We start from the raw sequence: 26,174 nt of genomic DNA on the forward strand, positions 1-26,174 counted from the left end.
CCATAAGTGGGAGGAGACACGTGTTCCTCTAGCGCCGAGTCACGAGGGAAAGAAACTAACGGAGCCCGCGGACACCCGCGCACGCGCAAAAGGCTCCGGCCTGGCGGGCTTGGAGGAAAAAGGGGAGCGGGGAGGCGACTTCTTCGGGCTCCGCGGCGGTGCGCAGGCGCCGTGGCCCGAACAGGGACTTTGTTCTCCGCGGAGAAACCCAAGGGCGGTGCCGGTACTGGCTGCGCACGCGCGTCGCCTCATTTCCGGTGCTCTCTTTCGCTGGGTCGCTCGGGTCGGCTTCGGTCGCCGTCGCTCCCGCTCTCCCACCTTCGCCAACCGTCGCTCGGGCCTCTGCCGCGTCGCTTCCTCGATCCCTCGATCGCATATTCTCCACAATGCAGCGCCGGGACGACCCCGCCGCGCGCATGAGTCGGTCCTCAGGCCGCAGCGGCTCCATGGACCCCTCAGGTGCCCACCCCTCGGTGCGTCAGGCGCCGTCTCGGCAGCCGCCGCTGCCTCACCGGTCCCGGGGAGGCGGAGGGGGGTCCCGGGGGGGCGCCCGGGCCTCGCCCGCCACGCAGCCGCCGCCGCTGCTGCCGCCCTCGGCCACGGGTCCCGACGCGACTGTGGGCGGTCCAGCGCCGACCCCGCTGCTGCCCCCCTCAGCCACTGCCTCGGTCAAGATGGAGCCGGAGAACAAATACCTGCCCGAACTCATGGCCGAGAAGGACTCGCTCGACCCGTCCTTCACTCACGCCATGCAGTTGCTGACGGCAGGTAAGGGCGCCTCCGGGGTCCCTGTGGGTCGCCCGGCCACCCGGGGTCATGGGTGGTAGCGGCTTTGTTCCTCTCCCTTACCGCCCCCTGGGGACCCAGGCAGTCGTGGACTCCCCTTATCTCGTCCTCGTCTTCGGGACCCTAGATTCTACAACTCCCATTCCGGTCCAGGGTGCGAGGGACAATTCCTAGGCTGCAGTGGAGGCCCGAAGGGGACTTGGCGATCTCCTCGCGCAAAGATTTTGATGGATAGTGCCGCGCTCCCCGCCCCCTTGCCGACCCTTCCCCCTCCCACCTCTTGCAGCTGCCCCGCGCTCCGAGTGCTCAGATTCTTCCAGAAATGAACCTTCATCTCCCGCTTCCCCGAAAGGGGAAGCTTTTTGATCGCGGGTGGCGGTCGGCGCCTCAACTGAGGGTGTAGGAGGTGAAGGCAGCCTGAGCCGGGAGGGAGGGAGGGAGGGCCGAGGTGAGATGGGGTGAGGCTGGGGTGCCCTGTCCAGCGCGCCGCGGCCGCCGGGGCCGGGTCGGACTTCGCGGTAACTGGAGCTTGAGTTGCTCGGAGGCTGGAGCAACCTGTGGGAATCGGAGCTTGAGGTTTTCCGAATCAGATTGCCGACTTCGGCCGATAAGATGGTCGATTGCTGTAGAGCCAGACGGTTGGATCCCTTTATTTTACAACGCGTGCTCGTCATTGGAGAAGGGAAAAACAAACCTAGAGACAGTGAAAGGGGGTGATACAGGGAGATTCAGGATGGTTTCCATGACATTCCCAGTAAGATGGGAAAAAATTGAAAGAAGTTGCATGGTCTCCCCCCCTTTTTTTGCTTCAGTCCTGAAATAGATTAGGAATAGTAGTCTTTGTTCTCTGTGTGTACACTAGCGCTCCTTTTTTCCTCAAAACTGGCCATCACCTAGTCGCCTTGATTTCTCCCTAAAGCCGTCTGTTTTGCTCTCTCTTCTAGTTAAAACGTTTTAATAAGTGTATCTTATGATACCTAAATTTTATTAAGCAAATAAAAATTCACAGCATTCCAACACTGAATGAGTAGTTGGACTCTTTGGCAGGGTTGATATAATGGACACGTCCGTTATGAAAATATCATTTCCCTCCCTTTGTTCTCTGTCTCCCACCGTTGGTTAGAGGTCTTTACTTTTAAACACAGTAAACAAAGCCTGAGGTGGTCAAGAATAAGAACATTTAGATAAACTGCTTACATTTTCAACTCTGTGCTTTGCTGTTCTATAACACAGTCAGATTGTTTGAAACATTACTGTTCATTGTGTTCTTCTGGCAAGCTCTTTGAGGGCAAGGAATGCTTTCTGTTTGTTTGTTTGTTTTGCGGTACGCGGGCCTCTCACTGTTGTGGCCTCTCCCGTTGCGGAGCACAGGCTCCGGACGCGCAGGCTCAGCGGCCATGGCTCATGGGCCCAGCCGCTCCGCGGTATGTGGGATCTTCCTGGACCGGGGCACGAACCCGTGTTCCCTGCATCGGCAGGCAGACTCTTAACCACTGCGCAACCAGGGAAGCCCCAAGGAATGCTTTTAAATCTTTATATTTTTCATATTGTCTTGCATATAGCAAACACCAGGTGTTTGAAAGCAAGTACATGCAGATTCAGGAACGTCAGACTAAATGGTATAGGTTGACTGGGTCTTATTTTTATTTCCTCCTGTCTTTAATCAGTCCATATTAAATGAGGATAAAATAACGAACTTTAGAACTTTAAGGTGTTGGCTTGGGTTTGAAATTCTAACTCTTGACTAGTCACCTACTCCCGGGAAACTTTCTGAACCTCAGTAACCTCATCTGTAAAGTGGGATGGTGAGTTGTGAGGATTAAATGTTGTGTAAAAAGCACCAGCACAGTTCCCTTTGACCTGTAATCATTAGATAATAACATGTCACCAGTTTTCTCCTAGTTGTAAATTCGTGGTACTGAGTAAGGTATGAAAATGGAAGCTTTTTTTGCCTTTCTGAGCACATCAAGTGTCCAGTATGGTGCTCGTCTTTTTAGTAAAAGAAGGTTTCTTAGGATAGCCATCAAAAACTATTGATCCTTAAAAGTTACTTCCGATTTTCACCCTTCTTACATTTTTTAAACTTGGGTACTTTTTTTCCCCCCACTCTTAACACCTTTTATTTTATTATTTAACATCTTTATTGGAGTGTAATTGCTTTACATTGTTGTGTTAGTTGCTGCTGTATAACAAAGTGAATCAGCTGTACATATACCTATATCCCCATGTCCCCTCCCTCTTGCGTCTCCCTCCCACCCTCCCTATCCCACCCCTCTAGGTGGTCACAAAGCACTGAGCTGATCTCCCTGTGCTATTCGCTGCTTCCCACTAGCTATCTGTTTTACATTTGGTAGTGTATATATGTCAGTGCCACCCTCTCATGTTGTCCTAGCTTACCCTTCCCCCTCCCCGTGTCCTTAAGTCCACTGTCTATGTGTACGTTTGCGTCTTTATTCCTGTCCTGCCCCTAGGTTCTTCAGGACCAATTTTTTTTTTAGATTCCATGTATATGTGTTAGCATACGATATTTGTTTTTCTGACCTATTTCACTCTGTATGACAGATTCTAGGTCCATCCACCTCACTACATATAACTCAATTTCATTTCTTTTTATGACTGAGTAATATTCCATTGTATATATGTGCCACATCTTCTAAACTTGGGCTTTTTTGATGTCTTTTTCCTTTAACCAAATTGAATTTTAATTGGAGAAATGGGATTGAGGTAATGCTGGCTCATTGAGAAAACTAACTTGGGATATGTGAATATTTCTTAGCATGGATAAGTCTTGATATATGTTGGACCTGGCTTTGAAGATATTTTTTTAAATTGAAATACAGTTGATTTATTTTAAGACATTTTTGAATGATCTGGAAAAGTGGTCGTAGTAAAGTCAACCAATTGTGAGAAAGTGAGATTGAGAAGACGGAATAGTAGTATTTAAGCTCTGATAAGGATACAGGTAAGAAAAACACAGCTAACACTATGCTGGATGCTGGACACTGGCCTGAGCACTTTACATCAAATGTTTAGTCTTCATAACAATACTATGAGGAAGTTACTCCTATTATTCTTACTTCTACACATGAGGAAACCAAGGCAAACAGATTAAATCATTTGCCTAAGGTAACAAAATTAGTAAGCAGCATATGGAGAATTTGAAGTCAGAGTCTGGATCCTCACACCTAACCCTCTTTGCCCCCCCCCCCACCCCTCACTATAGTACCTGCAACAAATTGTACTCAAAAAAATAAAAATAAATTTTGTGCTAAAATATTAAAAGAAAATCTGTTTCATCAGATTTTCTGAACACATCAAAGTCCTAGCCAACAGGGCAGTGAAGATCACAGGGCAAGACAAAGAAGGAGGAGGAAACCGGGAGAGCAGAGCCTAGCACTGAGGACTGTGACTCCTCCAGGCAACTCTGCCTGTTTCCCAAGAGGTGCTACAAGACCCAGACCACTCTTCTTTACCAGGCACATAGCCCTTCCTGTACCTTTTCCCAGCTTTATATTATTTTTCACTTAGCATCTGATGCACCATATGTTGTAGTTAATGTGTTTGGTTGTTGGCTGCTGCTTCTTTATGACTAGAATGTCAGCTCTACCAGGGCAGGGATCTTTTGTCTGCTTTGTTCATGGCTGTATCTTCTGTTCCTTTAAGAGTGCTGCACAGAGTGGCCTCTTACTAAATATTTGATAAATGAATATTCATCCTCGTTGCATGATGGAAAAATAACGCAATTCTGAGGGATTTCGATTTTGAATATAGATTTCTATATTAGCCAAATTGATCTTCAACCACGATGACAATTAAATGCGTTTGCAGACATACAAAGACTCTCAGGGTACCCATGCTTGTTTTCTGAAACAAAAATAATTTATCATATTATTTGTGTTAAATATTTACATAATAAACATAAGATGTTTTTATGTATATCAGTGTTCTTTTTCTACTTTTTATAACTAGAAAAATACAAGTTAGTGTAAATGACTCAGGAATAAGTAAACATTTTCAGTAGATTAACAATCCCCAGATGATCTTGAAAAGATATGCAGAAATTCATCTTCCAAAAGCATTCAGTGCAGGGACTTCCCTGGCAGTCCAGTGGTTAAGACTCCATGTTTCCACTGCAAGGGGCATGGGTTCGATCCCTGGTCAAGGCTAAGATCCCGCACGCAGTGGAGCAGCCAAAAAAAAAACCCTCAGTGCAGAATATTTCCAGACAAAAATCTATTGAAATTTCAAAATAGTATATTTCTTTATTTTATTTACAGTATACTATGGAAATACACCTAGATGTCCCCATTTCATTCTACAGAGCTAGCAAGACCTATTAAAACCAGAAAGTGGAATTGCAAAGGAACTATAGACCAAGTATGGCTCTTCATATCCACGGGTTCTCCATATATGTGGATTCAACCAACAATGAATCAGAAATACTCGGGGGTGGGAGGGATTCCACAATTTCCTAAAAGCAAAACTTGAATCGGCTTTGCGCTGGTTTACATTGTATTTACAACTATTTACATAGCATTTACATTGTATTAGACATTATAAGTAATCTAGAGATGATTTAAAGTATACAAGAGGATGTGCGTAGGTTATATGCAAGTACTATGTCATTTTATATAAGGGACTTGAACATCCTTGGATCTTGGTATGGGAGTTTGGTCCTGGGACACCAAGGGATGACTGTGTAGGTATAAGTATAAATATTAGGAAAGAAAGAGGCAGAATTTATCATTATTTGCAACAACTTCATGGTTGTTTACCTAGGAAAATGGTGAGTGATGTGGCTGATTACAAGGTAAAGATGTATAAATCAGTAGCTTTCTGATATAGAAGCAGTAGCCAATTAGAAAAGAATTGACAAAATGATCTCATTTTTTAGAATAGCAAAAACTTTGGGATAGGCAATAAAAATCAATTCAAAATGTATGTGAATATTCATAACAAACAATAACAATCTGTAACCTTTGTAGAGCATATAACATGTGCCATGACCCGTGGTACTCATTAATTCCATCTTCATGGCCATTCTATGACGCAGGAAGAATTTTTATCTCTATATTACAGATGAGGAATATTGTGATCACATATTGTCGACTTAAAATTTTATTGAAAGTGGTAAGCGAAGATGTGAATAAAAAGAAATATGCCATGTCCTGGTGGGAGGAGGAACTAGTCTTATAAAGATGACAACTTTTAAATTAACATGTTGGTTTTTTGCATTTTTCAAACTAATTCCAAACTGGATTTATTTTTTTCAACTTGACATATTGAATATAAAGTAGCTAAAAGAGAGAGACAACACGGGGTTGTACTGTATAGCACTGGGAACTATATTCAATATCCTGTGATAAGCCATAATGGAAAAGAATATGAAAAAGAATATATATGTGTATAACTGAGTCACTTTGCTATACAGCAGAAATTAAACACAACTTTGTAAATGTACTATACTTCAATAAAATTTTTAAGTAGCTAAAAGAGTAAATGAAGATAAATGAAAAAAAAATTTTGGAGACAGGAAAATAATGAAAACCTGCTACATTGACAGAAATGAAGTCAAACAAGACTTAGTGCTTGAGGGGATGTGGATTAGAAGGAACAGTGCTGGTAGAAGTGTGAATTGGTACAACCACTTTGGATAACAGTTTGGCATTTCCTTTGAAAGCTGAACATTCAAATTCTTTAAATTGAGCAAGGTTATTCCTAGGAATATACTCAAAGAAACTTTTGCCCGTGAATGTCTCACTCATAAAATAGTGCACTTTGTTTCACCATTGATTGGATACTGTGAGATTCTCAAAATAAAATACTTAATACAGCAGTGAAAATGAAAACTATAGCTGAATGCCACAAGATGGAGAAATCTTGGAAATCTAATGTTAGGTGAAAAAGTCAATCCCATAAGGCTACATACCTATGGTACAATACTGTTTATTTTTTTATTTTTTTTTTATTTTAGTTTATTTATTTTTGGCTGTGTTGGGTCTTTGTGGCTGCACGTGGGCTTTCTCTAGTTGCAGCGAGTGGGGGCCCCTCTTAATTGCAGTGCACAGGCTTCTCATTGTGGTGGCTTCTCTTGTTGCAGAGCATGGACTCTAGGCACGCAGGCTCAGTAGTTGTGGCACGTGGGCTCTACGGCGCAGGCTCAGTAGTTGTGGCACACGGGCTTAGTTGCTCCATGGTATGTGGGATCTTCCTGGACCAAGGCTTGAACCCATGTCCCCTGCATTGGCAGGCGGATTCTTAACCACTGTGCCACCAGGGAAGCCCTACAATACTGTTTTTTTTTAAAAATTTTATTTATTTATTTACTTTTGGCTGTGTTGTGTCTTCGTTTCTGTGCGAGGCCTTTCTCTAGTTGTGGCAAGCAGGGGCCACTCTTCATTGCGGTGCGCCGGCCTCTCACTATCGCGGCCTCTCTTGTTGTGGAGCACAGGCTCCAGACGCGCAGGCTCAGTAGTTGTGGCTCACGGGCCTAGTTGCTCCGCGGCATGTGGGATCTTCCCAGACCAGGGCTTGAACCCGTGTCCCCTGCATTGGCAGGCAGATTCTCAACCACTGCGCCACCAGGGAAGCCCTACAATACTGTTTTTATGGAACATAATACTAGCAAAATGAAGTAAAATATCGTTAGCATGCATAGGTCTGTGATAGAGCAGTTTTTAACAAAACTAAACATGTGTTTACCATACGACTCAGCAGTTGTACTCTTGGGCATTTATCCCAGAAAAATTAAAACTTATGTTCATATGAAACCTGTATGTGAATGTTCATAGCAGCTTTATTCATAATAGCCAAAAAACTGGAAATAACCCGTATGTCTCCAATTGATGAATAGTTTAGCTGTGGTACATCTATACCATGGAATACTACTCAACAAGAAAAAGAAATGAACTATTGATAAATGCAACAACTTGGATGGATCTCAAGAGATTTTTTTTTGGTCAGGCCGCACGGCTTTCAGGATCTTAGTTCCCTGACCAGGGATTGAACCCGGGCCCTGGCAGTGAAAGTGCCAGGTCCTAACCACTGGACCTCCAGGGAATTCCCTCGAGAATTATGCTGAATGAAAAACCCAATCTCAAAAGGTTACACACTGTACAATTCCATTAGTTTAACATTCTTGAAAAGATAAAATAATAGAGATGGAGAACATTAGTGGTTGCCAATGTTGGGGAGAGAGGAAAGGAGGTGACTGTGGCTATAAAAGGGTAGCATGAGGGATCTTTGTGGTGGAACTGTTCTGTACTGAGACCGTGGTGGTGGTCACATGATTAAATTGCATAGAACTAAGCAAACATACACACACACATAAGTACATGCAAAACTGGTGAGATCTGAGTAAAGTCAGTAAGATTGTATTAATGTGAATTTTCTGGTTATGATATTATAGATATGCAAAATTTTATGGAGAATAGTGGGTGAAGGATATACGAGATCTCATATTTCTGACAACTGCATATAAATCTACAGTTATCTCAAAATAAAGTGGTTTGTTGTTTTGTTTTGTTTTTAAGAGAAAAAAAGGCTTAAACTCTTAAGTTGTACCCTAAGAGATTTGGGAGACTATGGTCGATATGCCATAATAGAGTTTGCCGCTATCCTGGAATGTGGGAATTGAGCCCCTTAGAGTGCTCTTAACTCAGGCTTTGAGGGATTTTTTTTGAGCCAGTACCCACCTTTAGTCAACACTGTGTGTGAAATACTGTGTTGGTATCTTTTTCTGGGGAGCTAGTCTGTAGGGGCTCATGACCCCAAACCAGATTAAGAACCTATAACTCGGTGCTCTTGCTTTAAATAATAAATAATTTGAAAAATGAAAAAAATGGAGTGGTTTTATACAAAATTAATGAACTTACTGGATTTGTGATTCTAAAAGGATTTACCAACAGAAAAGATACAGGGCAAAGAACTATAAATTTGGGAATGATGAAGTTATATGAGTCGTTAAGGGAAGTTAGGGGGTGTTAATGGTACATTTCTTTAATTTGGTAAATGTTTATAGATGCCTGTTGTCTAGTAGACACTGTACTATAAATTGCAGTTAGTTTAATAATGGCAAGGGTCCAGAAATTGTTCATAGCAGGGGAAGGTGTGCTGTCGTTAGATGTATGAACCAAATACATTGATAGTCTGGAGGAGGGCATGACACCTGACCTTTTGGAGCAGATATCCTATGAATCTTGCCCTCCTAGAAGCACTATCTCTGGATGTCTTAGTCAGAAAATCTTGCTTGTCTTGCTCCTTATCACATGTTCAGTTAATGGAATGTACATGATAGCCATTTTTAGTTAAGCCAGTCCAGTTGATAAAATCTGTATATAATTTTTTTCAAACTTCTCTTGTATTAACAGTTTTGTCTTCCTTAAATCTTTCATCCATTAAAAAAAAAATCCTTTTTAAAAGTAAGAAGGAAGACTAAATGAGGTTTAATGACTTGCCCAAGGTCACACAGCAAGCATGTAGCAGAGCTGGGAGTCAAACCCAGTTCTGTTTAGCTTCAAAACTCAGGTTCTTTCCTCTCAGTCATACATTTAAGAAACAGTTCTCATCCTTTGGAGCTAACAGTCTGGTTGTGATAACACCTACCTAAAAAAGGAAAGATTAAGTTATAGTAAAAGAGTAGAAGAAAAGCCACGAGATTTGTTGAATTTGCTCTGACTGACGTAAGGAATAACCTGGGTTTAAATAGCTGCTCTGTCACTAATTTTGTGATCTTGGACAAGATTTCTTCACTAGTTAAGTGGGGATAATCCTGGTTATAAAGACAAAGGGAAACAATAAATACAAAATTCCTGACACATAAAAGGCACTCGGTAAGATATGATTATTGTCAGCATCTAACTTTGAAGCAAATGGGTCACCTCTCTGTGTGTTGTTTACACCTTAGCGTTTCTTTCTTTGACTCTTGGGATACCCAGGGTCTCCAGAGGCCCAAGCAAAGATCTTTTAAAGGAGTCAGTTTCAGGGCTTCCCTGGTGGCGCAGTGGTTGAGAATCTGCCTGCTAATGCAGGGGACACGGGTTCGAGCCCTGGTCTGGGAAGATCCCACATGCCGCGGAGCAACTAGGCCCGTGAGCCACAACTACTGAGCCTGCGCGTCTGGAGCCTGTGCTCCGCAACAAGAGAGGCCGCGATAGTGAGAGGCCTGTGCACCGCGATGAAGAGTGGCCCCCACTTGCCACAACCAGAGAAAGCCCTCGCACAGAAACGAAGACCCAACACAGCCGAAAGTAAACAAATTAAAAAAAAAAAAGTAAAGGAGTCAATTTCAGAAGATTGTCTAGAAAGTACTTTTGCCTGAGGGTGAGGCATTTTTAGGAAGCTTCTCTTTGATTTTATTTTCTTCCCATTACAGCCTGCTCCTTTGCCCTCCACAAGAAGTGAGGCCAAGAAGAGAAATTGAAAAAGAAAAACGGAGAAAAAAAAAAGAATTGAAAAAGAAAAGAAAGATCAGGCAGCTGAACATCTGAGGCACACGCAGAGCCCTCTTGTTGTCTTTAGCTGCATGACAGTGTCTGGGGGTATAAGCAGTACTTCCCAAAACTTCACAGAATCAGCTCTTTTTTGCTTAAAGTGCCCCCCACAACTCCTCACTGAAAGGCAATAATAAAAGCATGAGGTTTGAAGTTAGAGAAAGCCTGGGTTTTAATCCTTACTCTCTTACTACTTTAACAGCTTTGTGACTTAGAGATTTAACTTCTCTAATTTTGTTTCCTCAGTTATAAAATGGGGATAGTACCAGCTACTTCACTGAGTTACTTTTTAGGATAAATGAGGTAATATGTGTATAGAGTATGATATATTGTAGGCATTTAATAAATATTTGGTCCTTCCCCTTCCAAACGTGGAAGACCACCCTTCTTGAAGGCTCAAGTTGCTTCTTCTTCTTTTGCTTTCTAGGCTAACCCCCTGATTGTTTTATCTTTTCAGTTCTGTTTTACTAAAATCATTGTTCTCTGAATTCTCTGAAAATGCTTTAACGTTATTTTTTAAATTGTGAGGTAAGTGGACAAGGGGATCCTAATTAAAGATCTGCCTAGTTCAAAATATAGCAGAAGGATCCATGTTATAGAAAGGTCTTAAATTCACGGGGCACATTACACTGATATTAAACAAACCTTTCTACTGGGTTCAATTTTTGCATCCCTGCTTCCTATGGGAGTACAGATTAACAGACTTTGAGTCTTATCTTCTTGTTCTAACCAATTAAAGTTTCTGGAAAGTGGTATAAAGTACAGCTGAAGGGCCTAACTAGATGGCAGCAATTAGGACACACGGAGAGACATAGTTAAGATGAATGAAGCATGTAATTTGTTCCACATATTTAGAAGCTCCTCAGTGATGTTTTCAGATTAGAAATGTGGCATCTTTGTTCCTGTGGACTTTGGAAGATTGAGTGCCCAGTTTCCCAGCCCAGAAACTCAAGAGGTGTGTTCAGAGGTGGTAGGCTCAAAACTAGAGACTACAAAAAGTTAATATTAGCAGTAAGTGGGAAGGGGTGGGGTCAGGATACACTACCAGTGAAACAGTAAACAAATAGGTGTTGAATGAAGAAGCATTTAGTCTGTTGATTGTAAGGTTAAATTTGTTTTCTATTACAAGCAATGAAAAATAGGAGTGCAAAGAGCACTGTCATTTACCATTCTTATAAGAGTGTAACATCTGAAATTAGGCTTTTTAATAAACAGAAGCCTTCAGTTTGAAATTCTGAACTCTGTAGTCTGTCAGTGTCAGTAACTTTCCTTCATCCGTGTACTTTACAGCTGGACTTAGTCTAAACAGTTATTTTTTTTTTAATTGTTAAAGGTTTAGATTTGCAGTACGTGTTTGAAGTCGTATGTCTTTATACAGAACTGGTGGTTTTCAAAGTGTGATCCCTAGAGCAGCAATATCAGCATCACCTGCTAACTTGTTACAAATGCAAACTCCTAACACAATCCCAGACTGGGATTGGAGCCCAGCAGTCTAGTTTTACAAACCCTCCAGGTGATTCGATGAAGTTTGAGAACACTTGCCTTAAAATTATAGAAGAAACACTGGAAATGTTATATAAGGAGAACATTCTGTGTTAGTTAGAATGTTCCACTAATTTTAGGGAGTATAATTTTTTTGGTGGTTGTTCTCAGTGGACCATAGTATATAACCTTTTAGCTGCTGCTCTTCATTGCCTCCATACTCGGCCCCCATCCCTGTTAGTACTCCTGTTGTAGCATTTAACTATACTTCATTGCTGACTTCATAGACTGGGAACTCTAGTATATAAACATAGTGGAGATTGGGACCATGTTTGACTTGTTCTGTTGTTTCTCATATACTTTACAGGACAAGGTGCCTGGCTCTTAGTAAGTCTTCCATAGTGGTTAGTGATCATACCTGTATCTGTCCCTTCATGTGCCTCTCCATAGGAAGCACTCAAACACTTGCAGTCACTGAATGAATGGATGGATGGGTGAATGAAGTTCCCTAATGATAGAAAATCTTTTTGGTTGCTAAGGTTCTAGCTGATGAAATTGTCTTAACCCATGAATTGAAATTATCTTGGTGCATTTTTTCCTTTAGGACACTGAGTGAATTTGGGCTAGATAGTGTTCAGTATATATTAAAACACTTCCTGAGGAATGGGCTTTTGGGACTTCCCTGGCGATCCCATGGTTAAGACTCCACACTTCCACTGCAGGGGGCTTGGATTTGATTGCTGGTCGGGGAACTAAGATCCCACCTGCCAAAAGGAAAAAAAAAAAAGAAAGAAAGAAATGGGCTTTAATTAGCATGTTTACATATGTTATTTTATTCTGTCTTTATAGTAACCTCATGAGGTAGATATTGCCTCCATTTTACAATGAGGAAACCAAAATTCAGAGCAATTAAAAAATTTTTCAGAGCTCACACAACTGGTGAGTGGCAGAGCAAAAACCAGATCTTTCAGACTCTTAAGGATTACTACTATCCAAAGCACTACTGTTACAGAATTTTAATGGGACTCTCCATTGTGTATTTAAATTATTGACTTTGTCTCTTCATTAAGATATGACTTTGTACTTTTTTCTTGATGCAGATTTTAATATTTTTAGTTCGTTTATCGCCTTTTCCCCAATTCACTGCTAAATCCATTTTGTGTTAAGAACATTTGAATGTCTCTGTAGAGGTTTCCACTAGAAGTGGAAGAGCAGACTGCTCTTATTAGAAGCAGGCTTTGGGTTTCCTAGTTAGCTTCATCTAGCTTTGGTGCTTTCACCCAGTCTCCATTTGAAATTAGCACTTTCTCATTACACAGTACTCTGTGTTATTGCTTTAAGCTGAGCAGACTCAGAATTTTGCCTTTATTTAAAAGAAAAAACTAAATGAAATTCTGTTTGTCCTATTCAGAAATTGAGAAGATTCAGAAAGGGGATTCAAAAAAGGACGATGAGGAGAATTACTTGGATTTATTTTCTCACAAGAACATGAAGCTGAAGGAGAGGGTTCTGATACCTGTCAAGCAGTATCCCAAGGTAAGGGAAAGAGTGCCTCACTTTGAGTTGTCTTTGTAGTATGAGAGTATGTAGTATGTCTTGTAGCGTGGGCTGTAGCAGAAGACTTGCAGAGATTGTGATGTGTCAGAAACTTAAGCTGGTGAAGGTTCTGTCCCATATATGTATCTGGCAGTTGAAACATGCAAGTCCGTCCCTAATAGCATAGCTATAGCCAGGACGGAAATATAATCATCATTTTATTATCAAAAAAAAAAAAAGAATTTTTTTCTCAAAGTTTTTTTTTGGAAAGCAACTAGTTGTATTTAGTTTATCAAACCAGTACTACCAGAGGGTACCATATGTCTGTTCTGTTCTGAAGTAACTGGCTTTAAAATATTTACGTAAATGTATGAAGGGTTGCAGTGTGATATTATGGAAAGAGTGCGAAACTACATCAGGAAATTCAAGTCTAAGAACTGCCACTTTCCAGTTGTATAACCGTAGGTTAATCACTTTATCCGTACAGCCTCAGTATAATACTTCAGTAAAAAGGGAGTGGTAATACTCTACCTATTTTACAGGATTATTGAAGATAAATAATACGTGTGAAAATATTTTATAGGAACATATGTGTTTAGAAATCTGTCTTTATTTTCTGTCAGTTCAATTTTGTGGGGAAGATCCTTGGACCACAAGGGAATACAATCAAAAGACTGCAAGAAGAGACTGGTGCAAAGATTTCTGTGTTGGGAAAGGGCTCAATGAGAGACAAGGCCAAGGTAAGCTCACATTAATGAGGCAAGAAAACACCCTAATGCCTTCCAGTAGCCCAGAGTCCAGTATAGATTCCTTATGGAAGTTAGCACTTGCGTATGTACAGAATGTGATTCCCTGAAATTTGCATTGGATATAAGAGATTATAGACCAGTTAATTCACTTCTTTGGCAACGCTGGAAGAACCTAGGTGTTCCCTGGTAATTGTTTTCTTTCTGACTTTGACTGCATAGTAATGGAAACAGCAGTAGCAACTTTGGCATTAGTAAGCTTATCTATGAAAACTTGGAAGGGGAGCTGGATGTACTGAAACTTACTGAGACTAAAGACACTAAAATGTGAGCAGCACATTCCCTTTTCAGTAATGTGGAAAAGTGAGAGCACTAGTCTTGTGAGTGCAGGTGAGTCTGAGGATTAGTTGGCTGGTTTGTTTTATAGCCAGCTGGAATGTGAGGCTTTCTAAAAGAAGATATTACAAAAGGAACCATGAGTAATCCTAACAACAGAACCTAATGCTTATTTTTTTTTTCCATGCCATAGCCCCATACTCTTTATGCTCTTTGTAAGTATGGAGAAACTTACCACCGAAACAGAATAGTCTTAGCCTTCTAGGGCGTCTTACTGTTGTGGCCTCTCCCGTTGCAGAGCACAGGCTCCGGACACGCAGGCTCAGCGGCCATGGCTCACGGGCCCAGCCGCTCCGCGGCATGTGGGATCTTCCCAGACCGGGGCATGAACCCATGTCCCCTGCGTCGGCAGGCGGACTCTCAACCACCGCGCCACCAGGGAAGCCCCAGGCCTCCTTTTATGCAGCCTAATAGACAAACATGTTTTTTCAGACCCTCTTTTGTCCACTCACATTTCTCACTAGATGAATACAGTTAGGGCTGAGGTATGTTATTCTAGCTAATGAGATTTACATGAGATTTTCTTCTCTCTGTCCTGACTTTTTTCCTTCCCTAGAACTTCCCAGACCATATAAGCAGATAAGAAGAGCTGGTAGTTAAGAGCTCTACCAGGGATTTAAAAGCGAATGCTTGGCAATAAATGAGTGAATGGATGAATGCTTGGCAAACAGCTGTTATCTGAATGGAAACTGGAAATAAGTTTGTCTCTTGTATACCTTCTAATAAGAGCTCCAGTGAATACACCAGTGATTCAAAACAGAAGAGCAGCAGACTAATTGCAGGTTTAGCAGACTGTGTAAATTACTATTCTCCAGAGTTTGTTTTGCTTTTTTCTTACACTTTTCTATTTTTTTAGGTGTTGGGGTCATTTCTCAGTGTCTCTTTGGCTTAGAGGTAAAGGTGTCATTTTCTCCCTAGTCCAAGTGATGCGATGTTTTTGTGCATCTTTCCACAGGAGGAAGAGCTGCGCAAAGGTGGAGACCCCAAATATGCCCACTTGAATATGGATCTGCATGTCTTCATTGAAGTTTTTGGACCCCCGTGTGAGGCTTATGCTCTTATGGCCCATGCTATGGAGGAAGTCAAGAAGTTTCTAGTACCAGTAAGGAAATCTATATCCTGTATCTTTTGAGCAAGAGAAAACTGGGATCTTGTGCTTATTGCTAAGGCAGGGTTTCTTATCCAAGGTGTCTGCATAACCTGAAATTATATACCAAATTCTTCATTTATGTTCATTTTTCTGAGGTGGTCCATTATTTGTATCTGGTTTTCAAACCACTGTGCCCCAAGGCCACTCTCCCACTCCATGTCTAATGTGGTTTTAGTTGTATACTAGTATCTGGTCAATAATTTGGATCCACAGTGTGTCTGGCATTTTAACATCTGGTTAACAGAGATTTGACTAAGGTGGTCATAATCCCCTGCACTTAGGGAGGTTTTATTCTAGACTCTAGAGAGTCTAGATGATAACAGCAAGAAGCCTCTAGCCTCCAGTGTTAATGGATTGAATTCCGACCTGAGTGCATTCAGGGCTTTCTCTCCTGGAGGAGTTTACTCAAGTAGAGATGATTTGAAAGAGGCATGATGATTGTAGGCTTAACTGTTGATAATATTAAACAGATTGGTGTACAGCTCCTTTCAGAATGTAACTAAGGCCTTGGAAGAATTGGAACAGACCAGGTTACCTGTCTTGCTTATTATTACCTGGTCAGAGATTTCATTCTTTGAGTAAGTAGAAAATGATGAATTTTTGCCATTTGGCAAGAACTGTTAGTTTTCAGTGTTACTCTGAAAACTACTTACTGTTGAATATTTAATAACCAAGTATGAATCTGGAACCTTAAGCATTTGGAGTACTATTCAGCTAGAATTGAGTAAGCATCATAGTTTCATCACTAAGAGAAGGTGATATATAGTTCCTGGTTTTCTTGTATATGTAAAATGAGGGAGTTGGAACTGTATCAGCATGTGAGAATTGGTAGAGCAAAAATTTATAGGGCATGTGTACCTGTAATGCTGAGCGCCAAGGATTCCAACACTGTCTTAAATGTCTCAGCAGCTGCTTTGCTTCTAAGTATCTCGTCATCATTAGAGTGTTCAACATGAAACAGCCAATTTAAAATATCCTAGGAAAAACTCAGAGCTCGTAAATTTTCCCTTGAGGATATGCTTTTTACTCTTTGAGGTATATGTTGAAGCATCCTGAGCCATCCGTTTTCTGAAGGACTGCAGGAGAATGCCCATCTCCTCTTTATCATTAGTCTCAGCATACTTCTCAAAAGGGCTAGGCTTATAAGGCTTCCATGTAAGTGGATCTTCAAAAGAGAAGCCTGCCAGGGAGATCTGGGTTTCCTCAGTGTTACTGTGGCAGTTAGAGGAATATGAGCAAATGGCCCATCATTGGTCCCTTGATTCTCCAATGTGAATCTCAACCAGCAGAAATGTGTACGGTAAGAGGAGGTGAAGAGTTGGTGGAGGGGGGCATCTCTGTGGTGACTAGAATCTTCTAAAAGCTGTATACACCTGGAATATATAAAAATGCATGAAGTTAAGACTGAATGATTCTCTTCAGGAAATATGTGAAAAGATTTGCAAATGGCATTTGGCTCAGTTCTTCCCCCCTGTGAAGAAAAAAAGTGAGCCTGTTTTTGCGTCCATGACCAGAGCCCTCCGTTTTCCCCTTAGAACCTGGTACAGTAGGAAGAGCACTGGACTGGGAGCTTTATCTGCATCATCTTGGACAAGTTATTATATCACTTTTCTGAGCCTCAGGTTCCTTGTTCATCCCAAACATTTGTTAAGTATCTGGTAGGTGCCTAATACTATGCTTGGGTCTGAAGTTACAAAAATGGCTCTTGAAGAGCTCACAACCTAGTGAGAAAGACATACAAACAATTCTAAAGTGATGTGGTAAGTGCTTAGAGAAAATTACATGGTGCTGTGGGAAAAGAGGAGGGAGTGAAGGGTTGGCATCAAGAGAAAGTTTTTCAAAAGAGGTGAGGTAATATTTTAGATTAAATCTTGTGAGAGTTAGAGTCCCTCAGGTGGACAAAAAAAGGCAATAACATAGTCTGATGATTCAAAGCCTAGATTTTGGAGACAGGTAATTCTGAATTTACATGTAGAATCTGCCACTTACTAGCTCTGTGTCCTTAGACTGATTGCTTTATACTTCCCGAATCTGTTTTCCCAAATGTAAAATGGGAAGATCTGCCTATTTCAGGGTTAATTTGAAGATTAAACTGAAAACCCTATATAAAGTTTATTATATGGTACCCAGCCATAGAACTTAATTAATGGTAGTGGTTTTTATCATTCTAGAAAGAGGAAACTATTTGCTAGAATGGATGTTTAAGAGTATGCCATGTTCTGAACTGCAAGTTGTTCAGCATGGCTTGAAAGGAGGTTATACATGGAGAGAGGATGGAAGTGATCTGGAGAGCTAGGCAGGGACCACATCATGAAGAACTTCATCTGAATAATGAGGGGTCTACCATCAAGACTTTCCTCAAAGAGGTGACAGGTGGAGTGCCATTTGACTTCAGAGAATGAATGACCTGAGACTTCATCTGGGCTTTCAAAGTTGTTCTTAGCATCCAAGGCCCATATGGGCTAGGTGACTTCTCAGCAGAAGGTAGAGAATAACACTCCTTCCCATTATCTTTTATCCACAGGATATGATGGATGATATCTGCCAGGAGCAGTTCCTAGAGCTCTCCTACTTGAATGGAGTACCAGAGCCCTCTCGCGGACGTGGGGTGCCGGTGAGAGGCCGGGGAGCTGCACCTCCTCCTCCACCTGTTCCCAGGTATAAATAATGGAGACAACTAGAAATGGGATGTGAATTTGACTGCTGGTACCATCTCTGTTTTACTGGTGCTCTTATCTCCAGCTTAGAAAGGGTCTCAGGATTTGTATGTTGCATCAGGAGTGGAGTTCTAGGGAGTTCCCTGGTGGTCTAGTGGTTAGGATTTGGCGCTTTCACTGCTGTGATCCAGGTTCAATACTTGGTCGGGAAACTGAGATCCTGCAAGCTGCATGGCATGGCCAAAAAAAAAAAAAAGTGGAGTTCTAGATCTTCGTCATTTTGACTATAATCAGGTACAACAGTCCTGAAGCTTTAGGACTTTTAAAAAAAGCTTTTTTAACTTTTGGACAGTTTTAGCATTTTTAAATGGTCTTTGACTTTAGAATTTTACCTTTGCTGATTGACCTTTATGGACTGTTCAGACTCTCCAAGGCAGACGCTCCACTAATGAGATATTAACAGGTCCACCATGGGACCTGGGGAGCCTTACAATATGGGTCCTTTACCCACCTACACATTCCTCTGTGTTGTTTTGTTTTGGCTGCGCTGAGTGGCTTGTGGGATCTTAGTTCCCTGACCAGGGATTGAACCCTTGCCACGGCAGTGAAATCACCAAGTACTAACCACTGGACTGCCAGGGAACTCCCCATTCCTCTGTGTTTTGATAATAGTCTATTTAAGGCATCGTAAAATCTGTCTAGCTCCAGAATTTGCAAACAAATCTGAACATGAAAGTAGCCTATTTATAAAAATCTCCATTTAAAATAAACTTCCTTTTTTGCAGGGGCCGAGGTGTTGGACCACCTCGGGGGGCTTTAGTGCGTGGTACACCAGTGAGAGGAGCCATCACCAGAGGTGCCACTGTGACTCGAGGAGTGCCACCCCCACCTACTGTGAGGGGTGCTCCAGCACCAAGAGCACGGACAGCAGGCATCCAGAGAATACCTTTGCCTCCACCACCTGCACCAGAAACTTATGAAGAATATGTAAGACATTCGGACAATGCCATTTCCTAATACCTAACAGGTTGCCAAAGGAAGTTGAATGACAGGGCCTTGGCCCTTGATGTAGGTGGCAGGGACTGCCTGTAAGATTTGGAATCTGCCCTCTTCTCTTGCAGTGAATGTTAAACTATGAGAAGAGTTTTCCATTTTTAAGCATGGTTTACTGTATGTATGTAGATTAAACAGGAAATAAGTTGTCCCTTGATGTTTAGTGTGTTACTAAAGGAACTCACACTACTACTGCTGATGATGCTGAAGTTCAAAAGAAACATGGTTTCTTTTTTTTTTTCTTTAGTCCTTTCTTTTCTTGACTATTCCACAACAGGTGTTAACATTTTGGAGGGAAAATCCATGTTCTCTTAATCCAGAAGCCCGCCATACTCCCATGGGATATAATTACCTTACCTACTTTCCGTGATTCTGACTTTCTATTTCATTTTATTTGTTCTAGGGATATGATGATACATATGCAGAACAGAGTTATGAAGGCTACGAAGGCTATTACAGCCAAAGCCAAGGGTGAGTCAGGCAGTAGAAGTGCTGTTTCATGTCCTCGGGATGGATAAGAGGGAGTTGGAGGAACTGAGAGATTTAGGCAGCACAAATCTAAGGAGCAGGGTGGCTCACCTCTCTTGAGGGTCTCTCGTCTGCTTTTGACATCTATAAGGCACACACTTGGATCTGCAAATTTGGATAACTGTGAATCTTAAATTATAGTGTAGAATCTGGGGTTAGCAGATGAAAAATTCCTGAGCTGTGACTACATGGAAACAAAGGGAAGAGGCCTTAAAATTATTTTGATTTATTATTAAAAAATGTCACAGCCACATTAAAGTTGCATAAAAGTTTAAAAGGATACTAGAATCCCACTGTTGTAAGTCAGGTTCTTTTCTGCTCTTTTTTTAAAAAACATTTTTAGTGTATGTGTATATATATATATCTTAACTGTGATTGAAAAGGTCTCATAATTCTACAATGAGGACAGAACAGTTCTTTTCATGTTTCTTTAATCTCTTCCGGTTAGCCCTGTGAATACATGTGTATGTACACTGTGGTTAAGATTGAGCTTTTGGATTGAGCTTTTTCACTTTAAATTGTTGCTATTCGTTTTTCTTTGCTATGGTTGTCACAGTTTTTAAATGAGTACCTAGTGTGTACATGCTTTGGAAATATTTTGTGGTTTGGAGATGGGGTAAAATGAGCATCTTTTTGTTTTATACCCACAAAAAAATGACTGAAATATGGAAGTATTGGGGAGAAAGGTAAAACTGAAACATGGTTACTACATAGCTCTAACACTCTGTCTTTGGCTTTCAGGGACTCAGAATATTATGACTATGGACATGGGGAGGTTCAAGATTCTTATGAAGCATATGGTATGTATTTATTTCTGTGTTGGGACAAAATGTGCAAGTAAGTGCCCTGGAGAATGCTGGTGACCGGATTATTGGGGGTCAGTCATGCATCTAAGGAGAAACCTCTAACAGAAGGCCAGTATGTTGATAGATGTGGCAATAGGAGTCCTGCTCTTAAATTGTGTGGTGTGCGGTAGAAAGAAGGACTTACTGAAATGAGATAGGTGTGCTATTACTCTTGGACGGCTAAGCAGGTGTCCTAAACTAGGGCTCAGGTCTAGGTTGGCCTGGTTGGAGCAGCAGGCTTTTCAGCTGATGTTGATTCTTTTTGGACTTTAGGCTGGGAGATGGCTAGGCCTGGGTTATGTTGCTGGGCCTTTGCTGCTGATACCTAGGCCACGGCGGTGGATAATAAGAATTTAATCATATCCAATTCTTCTGCCCCACCTCATTTTTAAAAACAATTTTGGATCTCATCATGAAGAATCTCAGTGTAGAGGAAATGCTAGCTGAAAGAAACCTAAACGGCAAGAGCAGGTTGGGGGCAGGAATAGTGTCCATTAGATTAGAAACTGGGGACTGAAGCCAATTCAGGGCAGTACTGGCACCAAGCTCCTTACTGTCTTGGAGACATCTCCATTCAGTCCTATAATCCTGAGAGCTATATAGATGCTGGAATGGCAGCAGGACCAAACTGCCTTTCCTGAGGCTTGGTTGAAAACACATTGCTCAAGAGTATCCTCAAGAGCCAGTTATGGCCCTGTATTAATGGGTCCCAGAGGGAGTACCATGTGGCAGTAGATGCAGAGAGAGCAGCCTTTTAAATGTGAGGTGTTTCCAGCATACCCAAGGGAAGTCCAGAGACTTTGGCAAGGGGGTCAGCAGTTGACCTTTTAAGTTACCAGCTGACAGTCTCCCTTACCCCTAACTGAAAAGAGAGAGCCTCTTAGGGTTCCCACAGACAGACTCCTCAACTCCTCAGCACAGTATGTGGTAACCAGTCAGCTGCTTGCCCGGGAAACAGTTTTTACCAGTTCTAGCTAAATGGTACTGGACAGTTGCCATCCGTAACACTGCACTGCTCTCTGCTCATATGCCACTATTTAGAAGGGTGGTATGATTGCTCCAGGGTATTTCCCTTCATCGGTGAAGCAGCACAATGGGGCCTCTGTATGTGTTTGACTAAATTACATTTCTGTTTTGCTGGAGAAAAGACTGCACTGAAATAGGCAGGCTGCTCCTTGTTCTCCTGGTATGATGTTGCCACCGTTAATCTGTTCTGATTTCTGCCTTTATAAGCAGAGTTAGAAAAATAAACTGTCTTGTTGGTACCCAGAAGCCACTTGGAAAGTGATGGACATATCTATTTTTACTAGAGGTATAAACAGGCTTAGATAGCATAGGGCTTTGTGCAACATCCATAAAGGAGTTTTAGACCTATATTGATGGAAGCAGATGTTTGTGAATGCAAGGAGCTAGAGAAATAACAGGCCTGGGTAACATCTGGGGGTGAGTGGGAAGAATAAGCTTATAAACACAACTCGTGTTCATAAGAGATCAGCTCTAGTAAGTGATCATCTCTCCTATAGGCTTTTCCCTGTCACAAAGGAAAACCATTTGAGGATGTCAGTCATGTTGTCTGGCTTCTCTGGACTATTGGCACAAAAAAGGAGATAATGAATTCTCCTAATGAGTGCTGTTAACACATTTGGTTGTACTTCCCACTGCCAGAACAGTGAACCAGCTCTGCTGGTGGAGGGCTCCTGAAACGTGGCCATTGCTTGCTCTTCCCAGGGAGCCAGAGGACATTTCTCCACGGGGAAATCAGACTTGCTGTTGCATGGGAAGGGAGCTACCTGCTGCTTCCAATCTGAAAGACTTCCAGAAATTGTCACCTTACCTGAGGCTCTGTGCCAAATTGCTTTGGAAACAGGAAAGAGCATTGCAGATCCACTGAGGTCGATTTCCTCATTTGTCCCAAGCAAGGTGTTGGGTTTATTCAGGTTTGGGGGCTGGAGTATAGATTATGTTGCCTATGGACAGCTTCTTTCCTGGACATCACTCCAAGTTCTTCCTGAACTGTTTCCTCTGTCCACGCAGAACTGTCCTACAGTTGGAAAATTGCCTAAGCTGCTCAGGAGGGCCAAGCAGAGTAAAAAAGTAAGGACCACCCAGGAGGTGGCAAGACATTGGAAGCAAAGCAGTGTTTTTGGTGACCAGGTGACCTACGCCTGCCCATCTAGAAATGCCATTGGCACGTGGGTTATAAAACTGTTCTTGCTTTTTCCCCACAGGCCAAGATGACTGGAATGGGACCAGGCCGTCGCTGAAGGCCCCTCCAGCTAGGCCGGTGAAGGGAGCATACAGAGAGCACCCATATGGACGTTATTAAAAACAAACATGAGGGGAAAATATCAGTTATGAGCAAAGTTGTTACTGATTTCTTGTATCTCCCAGGATTCCTGTTGCTTTACCCACAACAGACAAGTAATTGTCTAAGTGTTTTTCTTCGTGGTCCCCTTCTTCTCCCCCACCTTACTCCACTCTTAACTCTGCATTCTGGCTTCTGTATGTAGTATTTTAAAATGAGTTAAAATAGATTTAGGAATATCGAATTAATTTTTTAAGTGTGTAGATGCTTTTTTTCTTTGTTGTTTAAATATAAACAGAAATGTACCTTTTCTAATAAAACAGAAGTTGAGTAAAAAAAAAAAACCACAAACCTGTTAGTTTCAAAAGTGACATTGCTTGCTTAAAGGTTCTGAAGTTAAGGCTTGTTAACTTTCTCTTAGTTTTGACTTGAGGCATCCCGTAAAGTTGTAGTTGCAGAATCCCAAACTAGGCTACATTTCAAAATTCAGGGCTGTTTAAGATTTAAAATCACAAACGTTAACGGCAGTAGGTGCCACCATGTAAAAGTGAGCTCAGACGTCTCTAAAAACGTTTCCTTTAAAAGCACATGGCGGTTGAATCTTAAGGTTAAATTTTAATATGAAAGATCCTCATGAATTAAATAGTTGATGCAATTTTTAACGTTAATTGACTTAAAAACAACAACAACAAAATTAGGTTCGTAAAACTGACTTTTTCATTATGTGGGTTTTGAAATCTAGCCCCAGACATACAGTGTTGAGAGATACTTAGTGGGAAGTAGGTTTCGAAGAGGTTGATATGGGGAGAGGGGCTGGCCATTTGAATTTGATGCAGAGCTTTTTAGTCACGAACAACCTTTCAGTAATAGTACTAATAATTAACATTTCAGTATTTAAAAAGGCAAAGTATTTTGTCCATCTGAGATTCTACACTCCATGAAAAGCTCACTTGGACACTGGGGCCAAAAGCTGATGATTTTCTTAAGTTGACGGTTGTCAATATTGAACTGTTACCAAGGTAGTTAGTCAAGTATGTCTCAACACTAGCATGATATAAAAAGGGACACTGCAGCTGAATGAAAAAGGAATCAAAATCCACTTTGTACATAAGTTAAAGTCCTAATTGGATTTGTACCGTCCTCCCATTTTGTTCTTGGAAGATTAAATGCTACATGTGTAAGTCTGCCTAAATAGGTAGCTTAAACTTATGTCAAAATGTCTGCAGCAGTTTGTCAATAAAGTTTAGTCCTTTTTTAATCAAAGTAAATGTGATGAATTGTCATTTTTTTGGGTGGACAATAAAATAGTTTTCTCTTTTAAATAAACTTAAATTAACTCTAAAGTTAATGGGCTTGTTAAAAGTTGGAGACATTCTTAAAAGTGGTGGGGGGGTATTTTATTTTAAGTTTACCAAAAAAAAGTTTATGAGTTGTTAAGTTTTAGTTTAAAAATAACCAAAGCTTTTTCACCCCCTGGAAGTTGTTGAAAGCAGTTTTATCCAGTCCTTATCACAAGCTCTAATTTTTGGAGAGAAAAATCCAACTAAGTTGAAACTTGGATTGGTTTCCATACATAGGCCTCAGTACTTAAAGTTCCAGCCATTCTAGTTTGCACCTTCTGTAGAGCCTGTAGGTGGCCCTAAGAGTGACACCAAATAATCTCTGTGAACTTGGAGAGGGATAGCACTTGCCTTTAGATAATGACAATTCAGCAAACCCTGGGTGCCCTTAAGGGTTTCCCTTCCAATCCCAGAAATGCTGTTAATAAATCAACTGGGCTGGGGCAGGATGTGGCATGATAGCCTGGCTCTGAACCTCCCTCCTGAGAGACCAAGAGAGGAAATGATGGAATTGGTTGACCCTGTTTCCACTCCTCTACATTAATTCTCAGGGTTCTCATGCCTTCCCTAAGGGAGCCACCTAAACTGCTCGGGGGTGAAAAATCCTCTTGTATGAAGTGCCAAGCTGCCTGCAGCAGTGCATGATGGACATTTTTTTTCTTTTTAAAACACACCAACAAAAAAATGTATTTGTAGATTGTGATAAAGTGTAAATAACTGAATTTTCAACCATGGTTTGAAGTCAGCTTTCAGGGCATTATGTCTTGTTTTGATGAAAAGAGATCACTCTATACCCCCCTTTTTAAAGGAAAATTATCGCAAGAGAATCAGGATGTGTAAAGCTAACATGCATCGCAAAAAACCAAAGGTAACCTAAATGTCTGATTTTAATAGCACATATTTCTCTTTTACATAAACTGTGACAGCAACTTGCATAAACAATTCTTTAGCTGTTAATTTTAATGTTAAAACTTTGCAAAACTTGTTTAATAAAAATAGCTGTAAAAAGAAAAACCATATGCTGCCGCATAAATTAGCCATAACTCTTAATAATCCTGCCCATCACAAGTGAACTGTAATGTAACCTGGGCACAAAGTCTGACATCTTAAATGACACATTGTAAAATTTCAATGACTGTAGTTTAGACCTGCTGCTCCCCAAAGTAAAGCTTTCTGCTCAGCTATTTTAAAATGTACAAGGATGTGAGCCCCTATAGGTCCCCGTATTGATATTCACAATGAAATGTTAGTTAAAATTTCTTTAAAGTTGCATGTTTCTCTCCTGTAATGTGTAAACTGCATGCAGGATCTCTATCTTTTATTTTGTATGTCTTTAGAACTTCCTCTTTAAAAGACTTATCTCTTACTTCTCCATTTTCAGGTGATTGAAAACTCCTGAGGCATTTCTTGGAGTAGAATGGGTAGTGAAGACCCATGTCAGGTATGTTAAGGTGGCTTTCTATTAAGGATATTGGACTTTTATCGTAACTAAAACAGTTTTGCCAGGTGGTAGCCTGGGAGGTAATCAATGGGCAAATCTTGCTTGTATGTACTTTGTACCATATTTACAACCTGACCATGCTTTTACGTTGGTTTACAGTCCATATTGAATTTACTTGTAATGACCAGACTGTCAGCTTACATCTTTTGAGTCCCACTGTATTTTGTCAATAACCTGATAAGGTGGTGTTTCATTTGGAGTTCATTGGTTATAAGCAACAAAGTGACTGGCTCATGTAAATGAAAGGGAATTTATTGGAAGGATATTAGGGGTCCGCAGATTTAATGTGAAGGCTAGAAAATCTTGCTTGGGAACCAGAGTGGCTACAGCGAACTGGGACAGCAGTGGTAGATCACAG

At 41.3% G+C, this 26,174-nt stretch overlaps 1 protein-coding gene across 3 annotated transcripts in view; it reads left to right on the top strand.

The window, feature by feature from the left end:
• The first annotated feature begins 234 nt into the window (after positions 1–234).
• KHDRBS1 (KH RNA binding domain containing, signal transduction associated 1) overlaps positions 235–26,174 on the top strand; it is a 35,508-nt gene continuing 9,568 nt past the window's right edge. For 2 of the 3 annotated variants that reach the window (XR_010940701.1, XR_010940702.1), the window contains exons 1-10: positions 235–768; positions 13,171–13,295; positions 13,919–14,035; positions 15,393–15,539; positions 18,112–18,245; positions 19,030–19,231; positions 19,701–19,768; positions 20,567–20,625; positions 22,899–23,091; positions 25,697–25,756. Coding sequence is in view for 1 of the 3 variants with exons in the window: in XM_067725257.1 (XP_067581358.1) it covers positions 387–768; positions 13,171–13,295; positions 13,919–14,035; positions 15,393–15,539; positions 18,112–18,245; positions 19,030–19,231; positions 19,701–19,768; positions 20,567–20,625; positions 22,899–22,996 (1,332 nt within the window). In the remaining 2 variants the exon portion in view is untranslated. Of the gene's footprint in view, positions 769–13,170; positions 13,296–13,918; positions 14,036–15,392; positions 15,540–18,111; positions 18,246–19,029; positions 19,232–19,700; positions 19,769–20,566; positions 20,626–22,898; positions 24,244–25,696; positions 25,757–26,174 lie in introns of those variants that run through there. The other variant, XM_067725257.1, reaches the window with a different exon arrangement.

The sequence above is a fragment of the Pseudorca crassidens genome, chromosome 2 (assembly GCF_039906515.1).
Source record: "Pseudorca crassidens isolate mPseCra1 chromosome 2, mPseCra1.hap1, whole genome shotgun sequence".
NCBI classification, from domain to species: domain Eukaryota; kingdom Metazoa; phylum Chordata; class Mammalia; order Artiodactyla; family Delphinidae; genus Pseudorca; species Pseudorca crassidens.